The sequence below is a fragment of the Eublepharis macularius genome, chromosome 8, assembly GCF_028583425.1.
Source record: "Eublepharis macularius isolate TG4126 chromosome 8, MPM_Emac_v1.0, whole genome shotgun sequence".
Lineage (NCBI taxonomy): Eukaryota > Metazoa > Chordata > Lepidosauria > Squamata > Eublepharidae > Eublepharis > Eublepharis macularius.
Genome location: NC_072797.1, coordinates 41,320,693 through 41,337,200, shown reverse-complemented (window position 1 = coordinate 41,337,200; position 16,508 = coordinate 41,320,693). Strand labels below are relative to the sequence as shown.

At 40.4% G+C, this 16,508-nt stretch overlaps 1 protein-coding gene across 4 annotated transcripts in view; it reads left to right on the top strand.

The window, feature by feature from the left end:
- Positions 1 to 16,508, top strand: part of HMGCR (3-hydroxy-3-methylglutaryl-CoA reductase) — a 42,062-nt gene that overhangs the window by 19,701 nt on the left and 5,853 nt on the right. For all 4 annotated transcript variants that reach the window (XM_054986981.1, XM_054986983.1, XM_054986982.1 and 1 more), the window contains 9 exons: positions 1,899 to 2,005; positions 7,969 to 8,085; positions 8,606 to 8,757; positions 9,536 to 9,783; positions 9,897 to 10,069; positions 13,480 to 13,674; positions 15,395 to 15,553; positions 15,671 to 15,828; positions 15,934 to 16,039. In XM_054986981.1, coding sequence (XP_054842956.1) covers positions 1,899 to 2,005; positions 7,969 to 8,085; positions 8,606 to 8,757; positions 9,536 to 9,783; positions 9,897 to 10,069; positions 13,480 to 13,674; positions 15,395 to 15,553; positions 15,671 to 15,828; positions 15,934 to 16,039 — 1,415 coding nt within the window. The remainder of the gene's footprint in view (positions 1 to 1,898; positions 2,006 to 7,968; positions 8,086 to 8,605; positions 8,758 to 9,535; positions 9,784 to 9,896; positions 10,070 to 13,479; positions 13,675 to 15,394; positions 15,554 to 15,670; positions 15,829 to 15,933; positions 16,040 to 16,508) is intronic.

Here is a 16,508-nt window from a genome sequence, read left to right as displayed (position 1 = left end):
CCTTGGGCGTTCCTTGGGCGTGGGTGAACCTGGGGGGGGGTGGAGGCTCTTGGCTGCTCTGCACCTGTAGAAGTCCCTGGCTGAGCCTCCCCTGTGGTGTAGGAGCTAGAGGGCGCTGGTGTCTCAGCTGCTGGCTGCAAGCTCTGATCAGCCAGCAGCTGTTGCTCCTGATTGCTGGCTTCTGCTGAATCAGGGCTAGGGCTGGCTACACAGGGCTCCTCTTCTCCTGAGGAGTCCTGGCTGGCTACACGAGGCTCCTCTCCTCCAGAGGAGACCTCACTCTCAGACTGGGCCATGACAACGCTGACAAACTTCTTACCCTGCCGCTTATTTCACCTGATTAGAGAGGGATGAGAGGGAGCCAGCCATGGGGGGCACTTGGCTTCAGCTGACCGGCAGAGGAGGAACCCCCTCCTCTGCCAGGCAGCTGGAGCCAGCCGGGTGATTTGAAAGCGCCCTGAAAGGGGCACTTTAAATTCATACCCCACAGCTGGCTTCAGCTGACGGGTGGAGCCCCCCACCTCTGCCAGTCAGCTGGAGCCAGCCACAGGGCTTGAAAGCGCCGCTTTCTGAAGCGACCTGAATCATTTCAAAAAGATTTGATTTGGCATTTCCAAATTGAGGCCAGCATGCTGGGCCCGATTCAGAAATCTCAAATCTTTGTGAATCAGGTCCGATTCAAGTATTTATCTCAAATCAGAAACCCAAATTGCACACCCCTAAGTGTGTCCTTCCCTTCATGTCTGCCTTCTCTGGAAAATTGTACCTGTAAAATGGACCTTTGAGAATTACAAGATTAACCTGCCTTGCAGATCAGTCCATGCATTTTCACTAATCCAAATCCCACATACATACCCTGGTTCATGGCAAATAGATTGCCAGAAAGGAAAAATCCAACTCTGTTTACCTTCTGATTACCTGGGCAATATCAGGAGGGAAGTAGGCACTTGGCAAAACTTGTCTTGTTTGGAAGACTGACCTAAAGCTTTCCAAGGTTCAAATTGTAGTTACTTGATCGGTTTAACAAAAATGTTTGCACAAACAACAGTAGTCTGTGAGGCAGGCAGAGCATATATGACTATGGGGAAAGAAACCACTGCAGTCTCTAACTCTGATTACACTGTATTGAAACAAATTAACACTGTTCTGAGAGTTTGTTCTTTTCTACACTGCCCCAAATCAGCTGGATTATGGTTGTGTGCCAGTAATTTAGAGTTAAACTACAAGCGACACCAGACGTGTTTTTTTTAGTGTGTCGGGGATGTAATGTTACCTGGGAATTGTTGCTGAAAACAGCATTATGTCCCTAGCGCGGGGAGGCAAGGTAGGGGAAGAGCTTTTCAAAGATAGAGCTGTGTGGGTTCACTGGGAGTGAGAAACTTTACAATTGTTTTATTCTGACCTCAGCAGAGGAATACAGGACCCTGTCCCTAACATGGTGAGGGTGGGAGCTGATAGTTCATCTCTCCGTTGAGGTTGCAAGAAAACGATTGTAACGTTCCTCTCTCCCATCAATCTTGCATGGCTCTGTCTTTGAAAACTGTATTTGAAAAGCTCTTCCCCTCCCTTGCCTCCCTGCACAAGGGACATAACTCTGTTTTCAACTACAGTTCTCAGATAACATTGTATCCCCAATACATTAAAAACACATGTCTGGCATCACTTGTAGCATAGCTCTTAGGAAAAAACTATTATATCAGAGTAGCAAGAGACTTGTGCTTTTTTCTGTGATCTCTGTCATGTTGGATCACATTATTCCATTGTGGCAAACAATGTGTTTACTTTACCCGCCACAAGAGGAAGAAACAGTATTTCTAGAAACAGGCGGCATATCCGTATGACTTTTGTAGTAGTTAAAGTTTGGGATTCTAATGGTTGAATATTTGTCTCCCTAACAGGAGTGAGACAGCTTGAAATCATGTGCTGTTTTGGTTGTTTGTCTGTTCTTGCCAACTACTTTGTCTTCATGACCTTCTTTCCTGCCTGTGTGTCCTTGGTGTTGGAGGTGAGATCATTTCAACATTATTCATGGTATATATGTAGCCATTTGGAAAATTACTCTTGAAGGCCCATTTAAATGAATGGAAGCTATGCATGACATGTGGGTGCTCAATTATGCTTGTGTTGGGAGAACTTCTACTGGCTTTCTTCCCATCATTGCTAATGCTTATGCTTTATTTTGAACAAGCTGGATTGTATTCAGCCCTTCTCTAAATAGAGTAGGTTGGTAGAATAGATCTTTGCTCCTTTTTTCCTTAGTTCAGTTCCCATTGTGCCTCCCAATTCACTCTATTTGCAGAAATGTTGGATCAACCCGTATACTTTTTTCAAAGAGTAATTCTAGTTTCCATTGTAGTCACTCTTTCTCCATCAGTGGAGGAAAATATCCTGAAATGGGTTATGCCTGCTGCTCACTCTGCAGGCAGGGCTGTGCAAATGATTTTGCAGTACTGGTGTGAGCCCCAGCTCATGTCCTGCCTTGCTCTGCATTGGATCAACTTCCATAGCTTTTCAAAAGACAAACAAAAAGCCTTAGAGAGCAAGGACAAGGTAGATGGATGCACCTAGGTGTAGCAAGGAGTGACGAACAACAAGATGCCAAAACACTCCAAAAAGTCATCGGGCATGGCAGCTGCCCACCCCAGTGCATCTTCAGTGTGTTCTACAAGGATGCTCTGTCAGAGGTGGGAAATGTTGGCTGAGCTCCTGGCTGCCACAGTTTCCACTTCTAGAACAGATAACATGCCTGCACCAACTCTTCAGGTTGAGGGAATGACCATGGCTTCTTCAGCAGTTCCCCTGTCCAGACCAGCTTCCCAGGTCAAGGTAAATGCTGGTGCCCCACCATCAAAAAGTCCTCTAGGATCTCCCCCTGCCCCAAGACCTCCACTATAGCAGCTACAGAGAGAACACCTTTTGAGCACAAGGATGCTCCAGTTTCCTCCTGCATATCTCAAGCAGGCCAGAGTACCTTTGAGGCCTTGAAGCTCATCATTACTGGAGGCAGTGAGCTTTCTAACTCAGTGAGTAAGCAGCAAAGGGATGGGGAGGTGCAGTGTTCCCAGGAATCTGGCTCCCCTTTTTCCTACCTCCAAAGATTTTTTCCCCCAATATATTTTTATTAGTTTTCATTACAACTTAAACTAATAACAGATTACTCAAGCTTTTACATGTAAATACCATACATTTCAGTCCATCTCTTCTATACAATCATAGTTATATATTCTTTTCACTGCTATCCTCCTATTATTGCTGTAGGTCTACTTTGTTTAGTTCTAATACTCATTTTCCTTTCTCATTCTATCAGTTTGTGTCCTGCTAAGTCATATTTAAATACTTATTTTGTATTTTCGTTCCATCCATCTGTAGAACAGAGTCCATCTTCATTTCCACTTATGTCTATTTTATTTTTTCCTTTTATTTATTCTGTTAGTGTATCCAGTTCTGTCAATATATTTTATTAATTTTAATTCCAGCTTAATCTAGTACCTGGTTGATCAAATCTTACATAGTTAATACATATTTATTGATTTTAATTACAGCTTAATCTAGCATCTGATCGATCAGATCTTACATCATTAATACATATTTATGCAGTATATTTCAGTCCATCTCCACCATTCAGTCACCTTTCATTACTATCAACCTATTGTTACTATAAGCCTACTTTATTTAGTTCTAGTACTTCTTTCCTTTGCTTGTTATTTTGGTTCCTATCTTACTTAAATATATTTAAATTCTTATTTTATATTTCCATTCAATTCATCGGTGGGGTGGGGTCCACCTTCATTTCCAATTGTGTCTATTTTTTCTTTTTAAGTAATTGCATAATCATTCAGTAATGAGGAGAGGAAGTAATATTCTCTTCTTTTCTGCCTCGTACTCCAGAGTATCTCCTTGAATATCTTCACCTCATTCCCTTTTGTATTTGCAATTTTATCTCTCATTTCCCTCAATGTTATTTCTCTTATCCTTTTCTTTGTAAATCTCACATGTACCCCTCTTGGCAGTTTAATCTTCCTTTTACAGTTTGGGTTCACTGTATAGGGAATGTCTGTTTCTTTTGGAAATTCTCCATTTCCTTTTTTCAATATTGGTGCAGTCACCTCAAATGGTATGTCCCTCAGTACTCCCTCTTTATTTCCTGTTATATTTTGTTTCATTATGACTTCTTCTAAAGTTCTCTGTCTAATCTCCACCTTTTGATTTATTGTATCCATTCTTTCATCTACTTTGGGGATTAAACATGCCAAATTGGGCTTATCTTGCTTGTTTTCTTTCAGTTGTTCCTGGGATTCATCCACTTTTCCCTTTAGCTCTTAATCTGTTCTGATACTTGTGCAATACTATTCTGCACCTGTGCTATATTTACTGCAAACATCTGTTGTAAGTTTTGTTGAAGATCTTTTAAGGCTTCTTGTATCAGCATCGTCCCTATAGATTTTGCTTGCCCTGGAAAAGTTTTTGGTTTTGTAATTTTACTCATTTTGAAGCTTCTAGTGGTATATATTATTGTTAACACTTTGAGTTTTGTCTGTACAGCTAATGTACCCTCCTTATTTTTATATGTTCTTGTTGTATTACCTTTTCAAACCGTCTATCACACCTAAGCAATAATCATATTATATGCCTGCTCTGAGTGCGCATTAAGTTGTCCTGAAGGGCGGTATATAATTCTTTTATTGTTAATTGTTAACATTAATAACACCACAGTATCACACAATTTGGAGGAAACTCATGGAAACAAATACAAGCTTTAGACTAAACGCTTATACTGTATAGAAATTATAAGCCAAACTCTTTTCTTGTTTAACACAGTTTAACACAGGTAAATAGATTTAATTACCCAAATTTCCCAGACCCCTCCCCCTTTCTTTCACCCTTTTTTCTTTCGAAGGTGAGAGGGACGTCCAGCCACTTCTTCCCTTTTTAATCCAGTTGGCAGTTTCTGTCTTTTCTTAACTCCAAAGAGGGGAGAAACTTTCCCCAAACTCCCTTTCCAATCTGCCTCGTATACTCAGTTTAGCCTCAGCCACTTTTGTTTTCAGCTCTCCAGAAGCAGAGGTTTTTTGGATAAATAAGTTCCTGCAGAATCTGAACCCAGACCCAGTCAGACTAAAGCTACTGCTGCAGAAAATTTTCAGCCTTCATGGCTGATGCCTGATTGGATGCCATGCAGTTCTAAAGATACCACACAGCCAACATTATGATTTGATGTAATTTGTATCTGAAACACTGGCAAGTGGATTACCTGTCCAAAAATAAGCACTCTTCCATTCTCTTCCAAGTAGAAAAACTGGATGCAGCCCTGGGTGAGGTATTGGTTGAGTCAGAGGAGGAAAAAAAGGCTATGCCTTCATCGTCCAAAAGAGAAGAAAATAAATCCAATAGAGCTCTTACTGTTCCTTTAGTAGCTCCTACAGATAGTGTGTCTCCAGAAGCTCCAGGTATTCTAAGCCTTCCTGGAACAAAGATTTCTCCCCAAGCCAACTGAGAGCCCCATCCCAACCAGGCCAGTAGGGAAAGGAGGAGACAATTCCACCAATGATACCATCACAGTCAGACTCCTTCATGCATCCAGTATCAAGAGTGCTGAACAGGATTTGCAGGGAAGGGGCAGAAGTAATTGTCATCACTCCATACTGGTCAAAATGACCATGGTTCTTGAAACTAGTTGCATTTCCTTGGATCATCCCTCCAGCTCTCAACATTTCCCTTTGGGACCCTCTCTTACACCCCTATCCAGCCTGGCCCCAGCTCTCTGCATGGAGGCTCTGGAATAGCACAGGTACCCTCCTAGAGTTACAGTAGTCATGTTGACATCCAGGAAACCTTCAACTAACAAGATCTACACAGCAACATTTATTCATTTTTTAATTTATGTTATTTATAGTCCGCCTTTCTCACTGAGACTCAGGGCAGATTACAGTGCAAATCAATATGATCAATAGCAGGGGACATTTAATAAACAATGCAATAGGGTATGCAACTGAAAATTGTAGAGAAGACAGGAGACCGAGGTCCAGATGCAAAGTCTGACCCTCCAATATGGAGGCGAGAGTTTTATTGAGAAGCTTTCAGGAAGTCCCGGAAAAGAGCAATGCCCAAATATGTCTATAGCAACAGTTACATATTCTAAACCAGTCACAGCTAGCTAAGCAGATACGCTGTGATCATGCTTTTGTCTTATCTATGAAGCATAGTGAGATGAACACAGTGAACCTTAAGACATGTAAGAATATTACTTAGAGCGTATGGGAATATTGTGCTCTGAGAAGGATGAGAGATTTATTGTGCTCAGATGAAACATATTGACACTACTCCCCTGATTCCCGTGTGGTGTGCCAACTGACCAGGAATCAGGAATGTAGAAATGTAAGAGTCAGCTAATGCAGACTGTGTGGCGTGCCAACTCCAGGTCTACAGAAAATTCGCAGAGATTTGAAAGCAAGTAGAAAGCTGAAACAGCTGAAACAATGCTGAAACAGCATAAGCAATTAAACCTGACAAATTAAAAAAGCAAAAGCTACCAAGTAGGAACATACTTAGAGCAACAGATAGTACATGGTAGTATAGTCTGCAGTCCCATTGCCTTACAGTACAGCCATCCTACCTGTGTAGAAGAAGCCATGCAGAATAATTCAGTTTTGCATAGGTTGTGGAAGGTGAGAAGAGTGGGAGCCCTCCTGTCCTCATCAGGCAGGCCATTCTGTAAGGTGCAGGACTCAGAGAATGTGCATCTGCATGTAGTTGTTCATTTTGCCCATTTGCAGGGTGGATACTGCAGAAGGCCTTGTTCAGATGAGCAAAGTTGCTGTGGAGGAGCATAGGGAGAGAAGCAGTGCTGCAGATATGAGGGACCAAGGCCATGAAATGCTCTGTGATGGTCAATACTTTGAATTGAGTCAACTAATGGGTAGCCAGTAGAGTGACTGCAGGATGAGAGTAACATGCATGCTCCGCCTAGCTCCTGATAATAACCAAGCTGTGTCATTCTACACCAACTGGAGTTTATGAGTTGACTTCTAGAGGAGACATTACTGTAATCTAGTTTCAATGTTACCACAGTGTGGATCCAGGTAGCGAGGTCAGCCTTGTCAAGGTAAGGGGCCATCTTCCAGGCAGCTACATTAACTTACTTTTCTAGCAGTAGTGCTGGATCTAGTATAACCCTAGCCTCTTAACCAAGTCTACAAGGGTTGACTGAACTCCATTGAAAGTGGGGAGTATGATGTCCTTCAAAATCTCTACCTTCCAAGCCAGCTTTACTTTCATCTCGTCTAGGTTCAGTTTCAATTTGTTCATTTTCAGCCATTTGACCACAGCTGCCAGACAGCAATTAAAAACCTCTACTGCATCACCATGGGATTTGGATAGCAAGATACAGAACTGAGTATCATTCTCATGTTGCTGACATCCAATTTCTTAGCTATGAATAGTTTTTCTTAAAGGCTTCTCCTAGAGTCCTTCCAGAAGGACTGTTATGAACATCTCCACCACCTCCACCACCCCAAATTTGTTACATGCTCCAGTTTGATAAAAAGTACTTATATTGCATTTGTTAGACTCTGTATTATTGTAGCATAGTTACAGTAGCAAAATACTCCAGTTGCTGGAATTTTGTTAGAGGTTGAAGTTACAATGTATTTTTTGTATGAACAGCATTTTAAATTAGAGTTTCTTTCTGTTAAGTCAGATGTAAATAGTGTAATTTCTGTTCAGCTGTGAATCACACTCTTACAGATGGATAAATCCATATGATTTTTTAATATATTTCCCTGCATATAAATTGCATTATTGAATGCTCAAGAGCATTAACAACTAATTGTACTGGAATGTCTACTTATAGTTTCCATTTTGAAAGATAGTCCTGACATGAATGCCGTTTAGCTTTTAATATGATGGTGGAGCATAGCCTGTGCAGGAGAGCCCTACATTGCTGAATAAATCTCTTTTCTTTTTCTGCAGCTTTCACGGGAAAGTCGTGAAGGCCGTCCCATATGGCAGCTTAGTCACTTTGCACGTGTTCTGGAAGAGGAAGAAAACAAACCAAATCCCGTAACTCAGAGAGTCAAAATGATTATGGTACTTTTTTTTTTGCTTTTTTAACGGAAGTTTTAGTTACCATCAGTCAAGAAAAGTGATTGAGGTTTCCCCAAGTATAGCAAATTCAAAGCATAGCCAACTTAGTCCAAGTGAAGAATACAGATCAGAGAGAAGAGTAGCAGGTCCTCTCAGCTTAAAGCTGTAAAAAAAAGTTCCCCCCATTTTCTCTTATTCTTAGCATATACTGTCAATAACATAACTTTTCTGTTGCTGTAAGAGGAGAGCTGTTTAATTATCTACATTCTCAGTTCAATTGTGTGTGAATTGCAGACAGACAGGGGGGAAAAAGAATAAATGAATGCTGATCTTGTAATGAGTGTGTCTTGCCAAAATCAGTCTATATAATAAAAGATTACCATACATTGAAAGTAACCATAAAGTGGCAGCTCCCATTTTTAAGCTTTGTTCGTAGCTTCAGTTTTGTGCATGTTAGTACTTCAGATATTGATGCATATTGCTGGGTGTATGAACTAATTACAATGGCTGTTTCAAATTGAAGTCTCTAGGTTTGGTTCTTGTACATGCTCACAGTCGCTGGATAGCAGAACCATCTGCTCAGAACAGCACAGCAGAAATTTCAGTGGGACTAGATGAAACCACACATAAGAGAATTGAGCCTAATGTTTCTCTGTGGCAGTTCTATCTTTCCAGGTGCGTTTAAATGGTGTTGCTATCATACCATTGCATTTGTCATTATCTCTGTTGTATTTCACTTTATATTGTTTTTGCAAAATTCCAGCATATGTAATTCATTGGTGTAATAATGCCTGCTCTTCTCTCTTCATAAAAAAATTTAAAATGAGATAAATGGCGTCTGTTCTAATTTTGGAGCAGAAATGTTGAGGATTGGCCAGGGATATCACCTGATGAGTTGTACAGTCTTCTTCATTTAAAAGCAAAAACTAGAATCCCTGTGGTTTTACAAGTCATTCTCAGTTTACAAATGCAGTATATATTTTGCATCATAGTAACTGTATCGTGGCACAACAAATCTGTTAAGTGATAAGAAAATAGAAAGTGGATAAGAAAATGAGAAGTGTCTTGCCGGATCAGACAAAAGTCCCACTTTTCCTGCATTCTTTACAAGAATCCCAGCATGCAGCAGCATGCTAGGTGGTTGATAGGAACTGATTACAACAAGCCCGCTCTTCCTATATACACATTAATCCATATAGTTTCTGTGATAACTTATTACACTGCTGAAAAGAACAAAATTCAGCATGACACAGCAATTTGATTAGTAATTTAGAGTGCTATTATAATTTCAGTGTTTGGCATCGCATTGTAGTTACATGCAAGCAAAATACTTTCATTGAAGTGGGGTGGCGGGGGGAGGCAAAAAAATTTGCATTTTTCTTTGGCTTAACAAGATCTTCATTAAGGCAACATGAACTAATCATGAGTGATTCTCTTAAAACTTTCCCTTTAGAATGGCCAGCATGGATATTGAGCAAGTAATTACCCTTGGCCTGGCTCTTCTGCTTGCTGTCAAATACATCTTCTTTGAACAGACAGAAATGGAATCTACACTCTCGTTGAAGAATCCTATAACATCCTCCCCTGTAGTGATCCAGAAAAATATTCCTGAAAACTGCTGCAGAAAACTGTCTTTACCTTTAAAACATATTCCAGAGCCCAGAAAATTAGATGAGGTTCCAGTCGTCAAAAGGCAAAAAGGTAACAGCTCTTTGGTGTTTTTAATTGTAATACAAAAATAGAAGTTCTGGGGCTTAAGTAGAAAGAAAAAAAGTTGTATTTCTCCAAAATTAATTTTGATTAATGTTATGCAGATGGAGCCATAAACCCTCTCCTACCAGAGTCACCGACCAAGGCCACATTTGTAGTTGGCAATTGTGCCCCCAGAGAAACTTCCTCAGTGAGCAAGCGAATAGAACCTGAAGGTGAATTACCTAAAGAGCCACGCTCTCTTGAAGAATGCCTTTACATACTTCAGAATAGTGAGGTAAGAAAAGAATTATACAGGTTTCTAGTATGTTTCATGACTTAGAATTTTCATGCCTTGCTTATCTGCTAGAATATATCTCAGTGGCTAGTCTGTGTTTTATTTTTTGAGAACATGACTTGCAGCCTAATCTCAGGAATGTTTTGCTTGATTTTCCAGTCCATGTTAATTAATGTTAAGCTGAAATTCTTGGTGTGTAACAACTTCGTTGCAGTTGATTTTATTTAAATCAGAATGCAAAGATTATGCTATACAGCTTCATCACCATTGGGATACAAACAATACAAAGTGCTTTTTATTGAAAATATATCTATACACATGCAAGTACACAAGTCTCCCACCCTTCCCAAAATCAGTGGGATCTTTTCTAAAGTAACTGTTCATTTTTGGCAGTCTCTGTGTAAGCATTCTTTGAGGTGTTACATCTGGGCAGAGTACCATTTTAGAATCTAAAGATTTTAGGCACCAGCTCCACCTACTGAGAGCGGAGGGTACCAGCATTTATGCTTAGAATACTGGAACAAACTTTTCAGCTCAGTTCTCTTTCAATCCTCCACAATAGTGGTACTACTGGGAACTTCTCCCATTTTGTGTAGTCAGAGCTAGTAAAAAAGTACAGTTTTCCTACTTAGCTATCTTGTGGCTAAGTTCATCTCTGTAGCTGGCCCCCACATCTAAATTGTAGCAGATCATCCTTTAAAAAGTATTTGTAGCATGAAGGCAACATTTTTCCAAGGCAGCTGTGATTGCTGTCTCCTCTAAAATGAAGTTCTGTTCTCCTTTCCAGCAACTCAGACAGGCATGTCATAACCAATTTATATGAGCCTTAGGATTGCTCTTTGGGAGAGTTTCTTATTGGCATCAGATGCTATGGATCAGTTCCCTTCAACTCTTGCCACCACCTGTTCAGTATCTCTCTCTACAAGCTCATTGATGACTTCTAACTCTCTGGGCTCTGGATTTTTGGCTCCAAAGCAAATAACCAAACTAGGAAACTTTGTCTTCAAAATGGAGATGTCAAACTCATTCCCCTGCAAAACCTAGGATGAAGAAGGACAAATCTAATCTAAAGAGCCTAAAGAAAGTGTGTCATCTTGATAGCTTATGGTACCATCCTTAATGTTAATGTTAACCATCACAAAGACTTCATGAGGCAATTGTCACTGAAACAGTTGGTTCCTACAAGCATGGTATCCAGGATGACCTCAGCAAACAGATCAGTCCCCAGATGCACAAGTAAATGTGCCCATTTTAGGAAAGCCAACTGGAAGATACAGCCCAGAAATTATGTAGGATCTCCCTTTGAATATGAGAACCTATTTGATCCTGATCTCTGAGGAGTTAATCGCCAAGAAGGTGATTTCCTTCTTTAACTAGTGTGTGATATTGCAATGCTCATCTTCATACTTAGCATTTCTTCTCAGTACTTGTGGGCTGTGTAGATACATGACAGCTCAGTATTAATACAAGATCCTTCCTTTTGGGATATCCAGTGCCCACGGAGTTTTTACATAGTACATGGGGGTAATAGCTGTTCAGAGAAGGTTGATATTCCCCAGTATTGGCTTTTGGCTTCTTCTGTGGGACACCTGCAACTCACTACTGTGCTTCATAACACTACCTTGTAGATATGGGCCAGCAAGTCAACCCTCCCAAATCTTATCAGTATTCAGCAAGGTACATTCAGCTTACAGCTGCAGCACTGGAGTCTTTAACATGCCCAAGTATTTTTACACACTGACAGGGATGATGCTCTCATTTGTCTCACATCCGTATTCTTCTGCCTTTGTTGTCATATAGTCCTCCAGGTTCAGTGATTATTGGACTGAGAGTAGCGATTTCTTTGCTGTCCCATTTTGTAGACTCAGAATGAGAATCCTGTAGCATTAGTCCATAACCTGACCTTTTTAGTCCCCGATCCAGGGGTCTGTGTCTGCCTGCAGTTCTCCCCTCCTGATGTCCCCTCAGGAAATGTGCTGGACACATTTCCACAATCCTACCATAGGGAGTTCAATTGCCCTCATATCTCAATGAATCCTTCCCATGAACGCCTCTAATTGATGGATGGATGCTGATTGTGGCAGGAAGACAGTCTGCCAAGGCTGGTCTCAGTGGTTCATATTGGAGATTCTAGCAATTTATACATCCCTGAATGCTTTCCTTCCCTTCCTGCAGGGGCAAAGTTATTCAAGTAGCTGCGAATTATATTTAAACAGGGTGGGATTCGGTTTCAGGACATTGCCGTCTCTTGAACCAAGTATGGGAAAGATGCATACTGCATCACATAACACCAATCAAGATAAATGTCTAGGGCACACACTAATGGATTTCTTCAGTCAGAAGGAAGAAGTGGGACACACACAATCACTGAAATGGAATTGCCGTAAGCCAGTTTTCAGTTGCTGGAGTTGGCCTGAAGCATGTTTGCCTCACTAGCCCAGTATCACAAGTTATATAGCAGAGCAAGAATAGGGTGATGCTCTATATGCTCCTCCTCCCAATTCTATTAGCACAAAAACAGTCATCAAAACAAGTACAGTCAACAAAATAATTCAAGAGAGTGACTTGCATCTTGCTGCCTACATGTTGGCCTGAACAGCCTTGGTTTTTGAATGTACTCCACCTGGCCAGAGGAACTCTCACAAAAACCATCTTTTGTCAAGCATTGTGCTATGGTTTTAGGGACAGAGTAAATACCTGCACAAAAAGCCACACAAGAAATAATGCACCTGCACAAAAGCCACAAAGAAATAATGGACTAGTTGCCTGTAACTGATGTTCTTCAAGTGGTCATTTGTACTGTGATCCAGCCTATCCACTTTTCCTGAAACAGGTGTGTTTGTCCTGCTGTATTATTCTAGGTAATAACTGAACAGGAAACTCTACTTCTCTAAATATGGTGCTTGCACCCTTTGCCTGGGACTGCATAAAATCTTAGCTGTAGAAGATTTCAGATGGCTCTGCACAGGCATGAGAATAAATATGGAGGATAGCTGTTCTTTCCTGTCCACGGATATCTGAATTTGTGGCCTAGGTTCTGTCTTTACTGAGTTAAATCTGTAAGGGCAAAGAGTCAGTCTGTCTTACAAAGGTACCTTCAGTGTGGAATTCTCTTGACCCAAGAAGGCTTGCTTGTCTCCTTCTCTGGTAGGTTTTGCTAGCAAGTTGTATAGTCTTAGTTTGGAATTTCCTTTATTGTTACTTAAAATCATAAATATTATAGATGCTATTAATATTGTAGACACTAGTAGGCCTATTATTTTGTTGGATGTTATTTTTTAATTGATCTTGACTGTGCTGCTTAATTGTTACATTGATTTAATGTTGTTTAACACCTCAAGTGCCTTTTGGGCAGAGTAGCAACTCATAAATACTATAAATTATAAAGTAACAGATGTATTTTTTCATAGATGGGTGCAAAATTACTTACTGATGCTGAAGTCATCAGCTTAGTCAATGCAAAGCATGTTCCTGCATACAAGCTAGAAACTCTGATGGAAACTCAGGAACGTGGTGTCTCAATTCGTAGGCAAATGTTATCTCAGAAGCTTCCTGAACCTTCTTCTCTACAGTATCTTCCTTACAAACACTACAATTATTCTTTGGTGAGTTCAAGTATGCTAAGTATGCACACTTTGAATACAGGATTCCTAAAGTGAAGAAAAATCTTGATTCAAATAATTCTGAACCGAGTTTTATCAGTGAGAATTAATAGGTTTGCAGCAGAACATCAGATCAAATTAATGGTGAACATCTAACAATTAATGACGATGGTGTTGCCTTCGGGTTTTGATTCCTCTTTAGAGTTTTAGCAGTTTCATGGCATTTCTTTTCTGTTTCTAGCTTTTCTTCCCAGCATACGTAGTGACTGTGCACTTCAGTTCTATATAAAACTTACTTGTTTCAAATAATCATATGCCCATGAATTGTGTGGAAATGTGATTGATTTACTCATATTTCGATTGGTCTGCTTCATTGCTCTTATATAACCTAAGTTGGATTAGAAAATGCAAGTGTATTCCTTTAAAGTTTTAAATCATGGTATAAATTTATCTTGCATATTAAAAACTTATGTAGAGCTCTGTTGATTGAACCACCGTTCGTTCGTTCTCTCTCTCTCTCTCTCTCACTGAGCTGAGCTGAGGCTTTTTCGAAAGATCGCTTTCCCCTCCCCCAGCAGAGAATCGCATCCAGCAGTTGTTCTTTGTAAGGCTACCCTGGGAACCTTGCAGGACCCAACACATGAAGAATATGTGTCTGGCGTCTCATGTAGTTTGGCTCTGAGATAGGAGTCTCTCTCACCAAAATACACTTGAGCCTTGATTTGACGAAAACTGAGAAGGTTGTTATGCATTTTATATTAAGGGATTTCTTCTCATGACTTATTTTTACTATGATCACTAAACAGGAGAGTAATCATTGTTGCCGGTTGTAGCTAGGCCAGGCAGCTGATATCTTCTGTCCAGTTTTTCTGTCATGCCCCACTAGTCTGCTCTTCCTCCAAGGAGTCCAGGCTAGCATACATTGTTCTCTCTATTTTTATCCTCACCCACAACCTGTGAGGTAGGTTAGGCTGAGAGTGCATGATTGATCCAAATTTACCTAGCAAGATTCATGACAAGTGTGTGGATTTGAATCTGGGCCTCTCAGATCTTAATCCTATAGTCTGGCATGTATCTAATCGCTGCTGTGATCAGAAACACGATAGGTGTAAGGAAAATACCCATTGTAATAAACTGGGTATGTCAGAATACAGCATGTGTGGAACAGTTTATCTCCTGCATGCTCCCGTTAGAGTAAAACACCAAAAATACAATTAGATTTTAAAAGACAATACCGTCCATAAAATGGATTCAGATTTTAAACTCCAGATAGGACAATTATCCCATCAACTACTTTCAGGGGTCTTTCAGGAAAAAAAACATACTGAAGCTCTTCCAAAAGGCCCCTGAATAAGGAGTGTACCTTCTGAGGGAGGGGGTACCTTGTTCTAGGGCAGTAACCAAGAAATTCTATTGTTCTAACTTCTGAAAGAACAGGTTTCTGCAACAAGAGGATCCCAATAATGCATTTTTTAAAAATATAAACTAATTATGTAGTAGTCTAATGAGCTTTTCTTGGCACACCATTTGACAGTTGAGTAAAAAGAGCAGAATAATGTATCACATTCCATACCAAGTACTCTAAACCTGGGTCACATGCTTATTATGTTTCCTAATAGTTTGAAGTAAATGCCTCTGACTTAGTGGTCATGAAGGTATCTCTTAGTATAAAATAGTATTGAGGTTACTACTTGTAATAGTTGTGTCCACTTTCTTTGTTAAGGTAATGGGTGCCTGCTGTGAAAATGTGATTGGGTACATGCCAGTCCCTGTTGGAGTAGCTGGGCCCCTTCTTCTGGACAAGAAAGAGTTTCAAGTTCCAATGGCCACAACAGAGGGCTGTCTAGTGGCAAGCACAAACAGAGGGTGCAGAGCAATATGTGTAAGTGTCAGTCACAGAAGCAGGGTTGGTGGGACTCTGCTTAAATAGTTACTGCTTGACTCTGAGAAGTTTATTTAGCTTGTCTGTTCCAAAATCTTTTTTGTGTTTTGAATGCAGCTTGGGGGAGGCGCCAGTAGCCGTGTTCTGGCAGATGGAATGACGCGAGGGCCAGTTGTACGACTGCCTACTGCCTGCCAGTGTGCAGAAGTGAAGGCATGGCTTGAAACACCAGGAGGGTTTAAGATAGTCAAAGAAGCATTTGATAGCACAAGCAGGTTAGTACAGTGTAGTAATTGACATTTTGGCTGAAAAGCTGTCAGAAGCAGTACACAAATAAATTCGGAGAAAGCATAAATTAATCCAATTAAAATCCTTCTTAGGTTTGCTCGTCTACAGAGACTACATATCAGTTTGGCTGGCCGCAACCTTTATATTCGCTTCCAGTCTAGAACTGGTGATGCAATGGGAATGAACATGATATCAAAAGTAAGTTCTGGAATTTGCACTTAAACACATGTTGGTTTTAAAATGGGGTCGAGGGAGGAATAGTATTTCTCTTCACATGCATATGTGTTCTCACATTTGTGTGACTTAAGTTTATTTGCAAAGTAAAAAATAGCTTTGCAGTCCAGTTTAGTGGGATGTCTCTGGGATACCAGCATATAGACTCGCAGAGTTCCCTGGAGCAAATTATTTCATGTTTTATTCAATTCCCCATTTTAAAAATGGGGCAAGATTGTTCTCTTGGAAGGGAAATTAAGTTGGGCCCTCTAAACATTTACCCTTTCTAAGTAGGTGTTTAAAAGAAAACTATTTCATATTCACTGTAAAAGAAATCTGAGTGTCCACCCCCATTTTTTACATGAACATAAAAGTAATTTGCACCAAAGACCAATGGGGATATATGTTCACAATGAAATTTACCAAAATTCAGTCTTGTGGGATGGGATGGTAC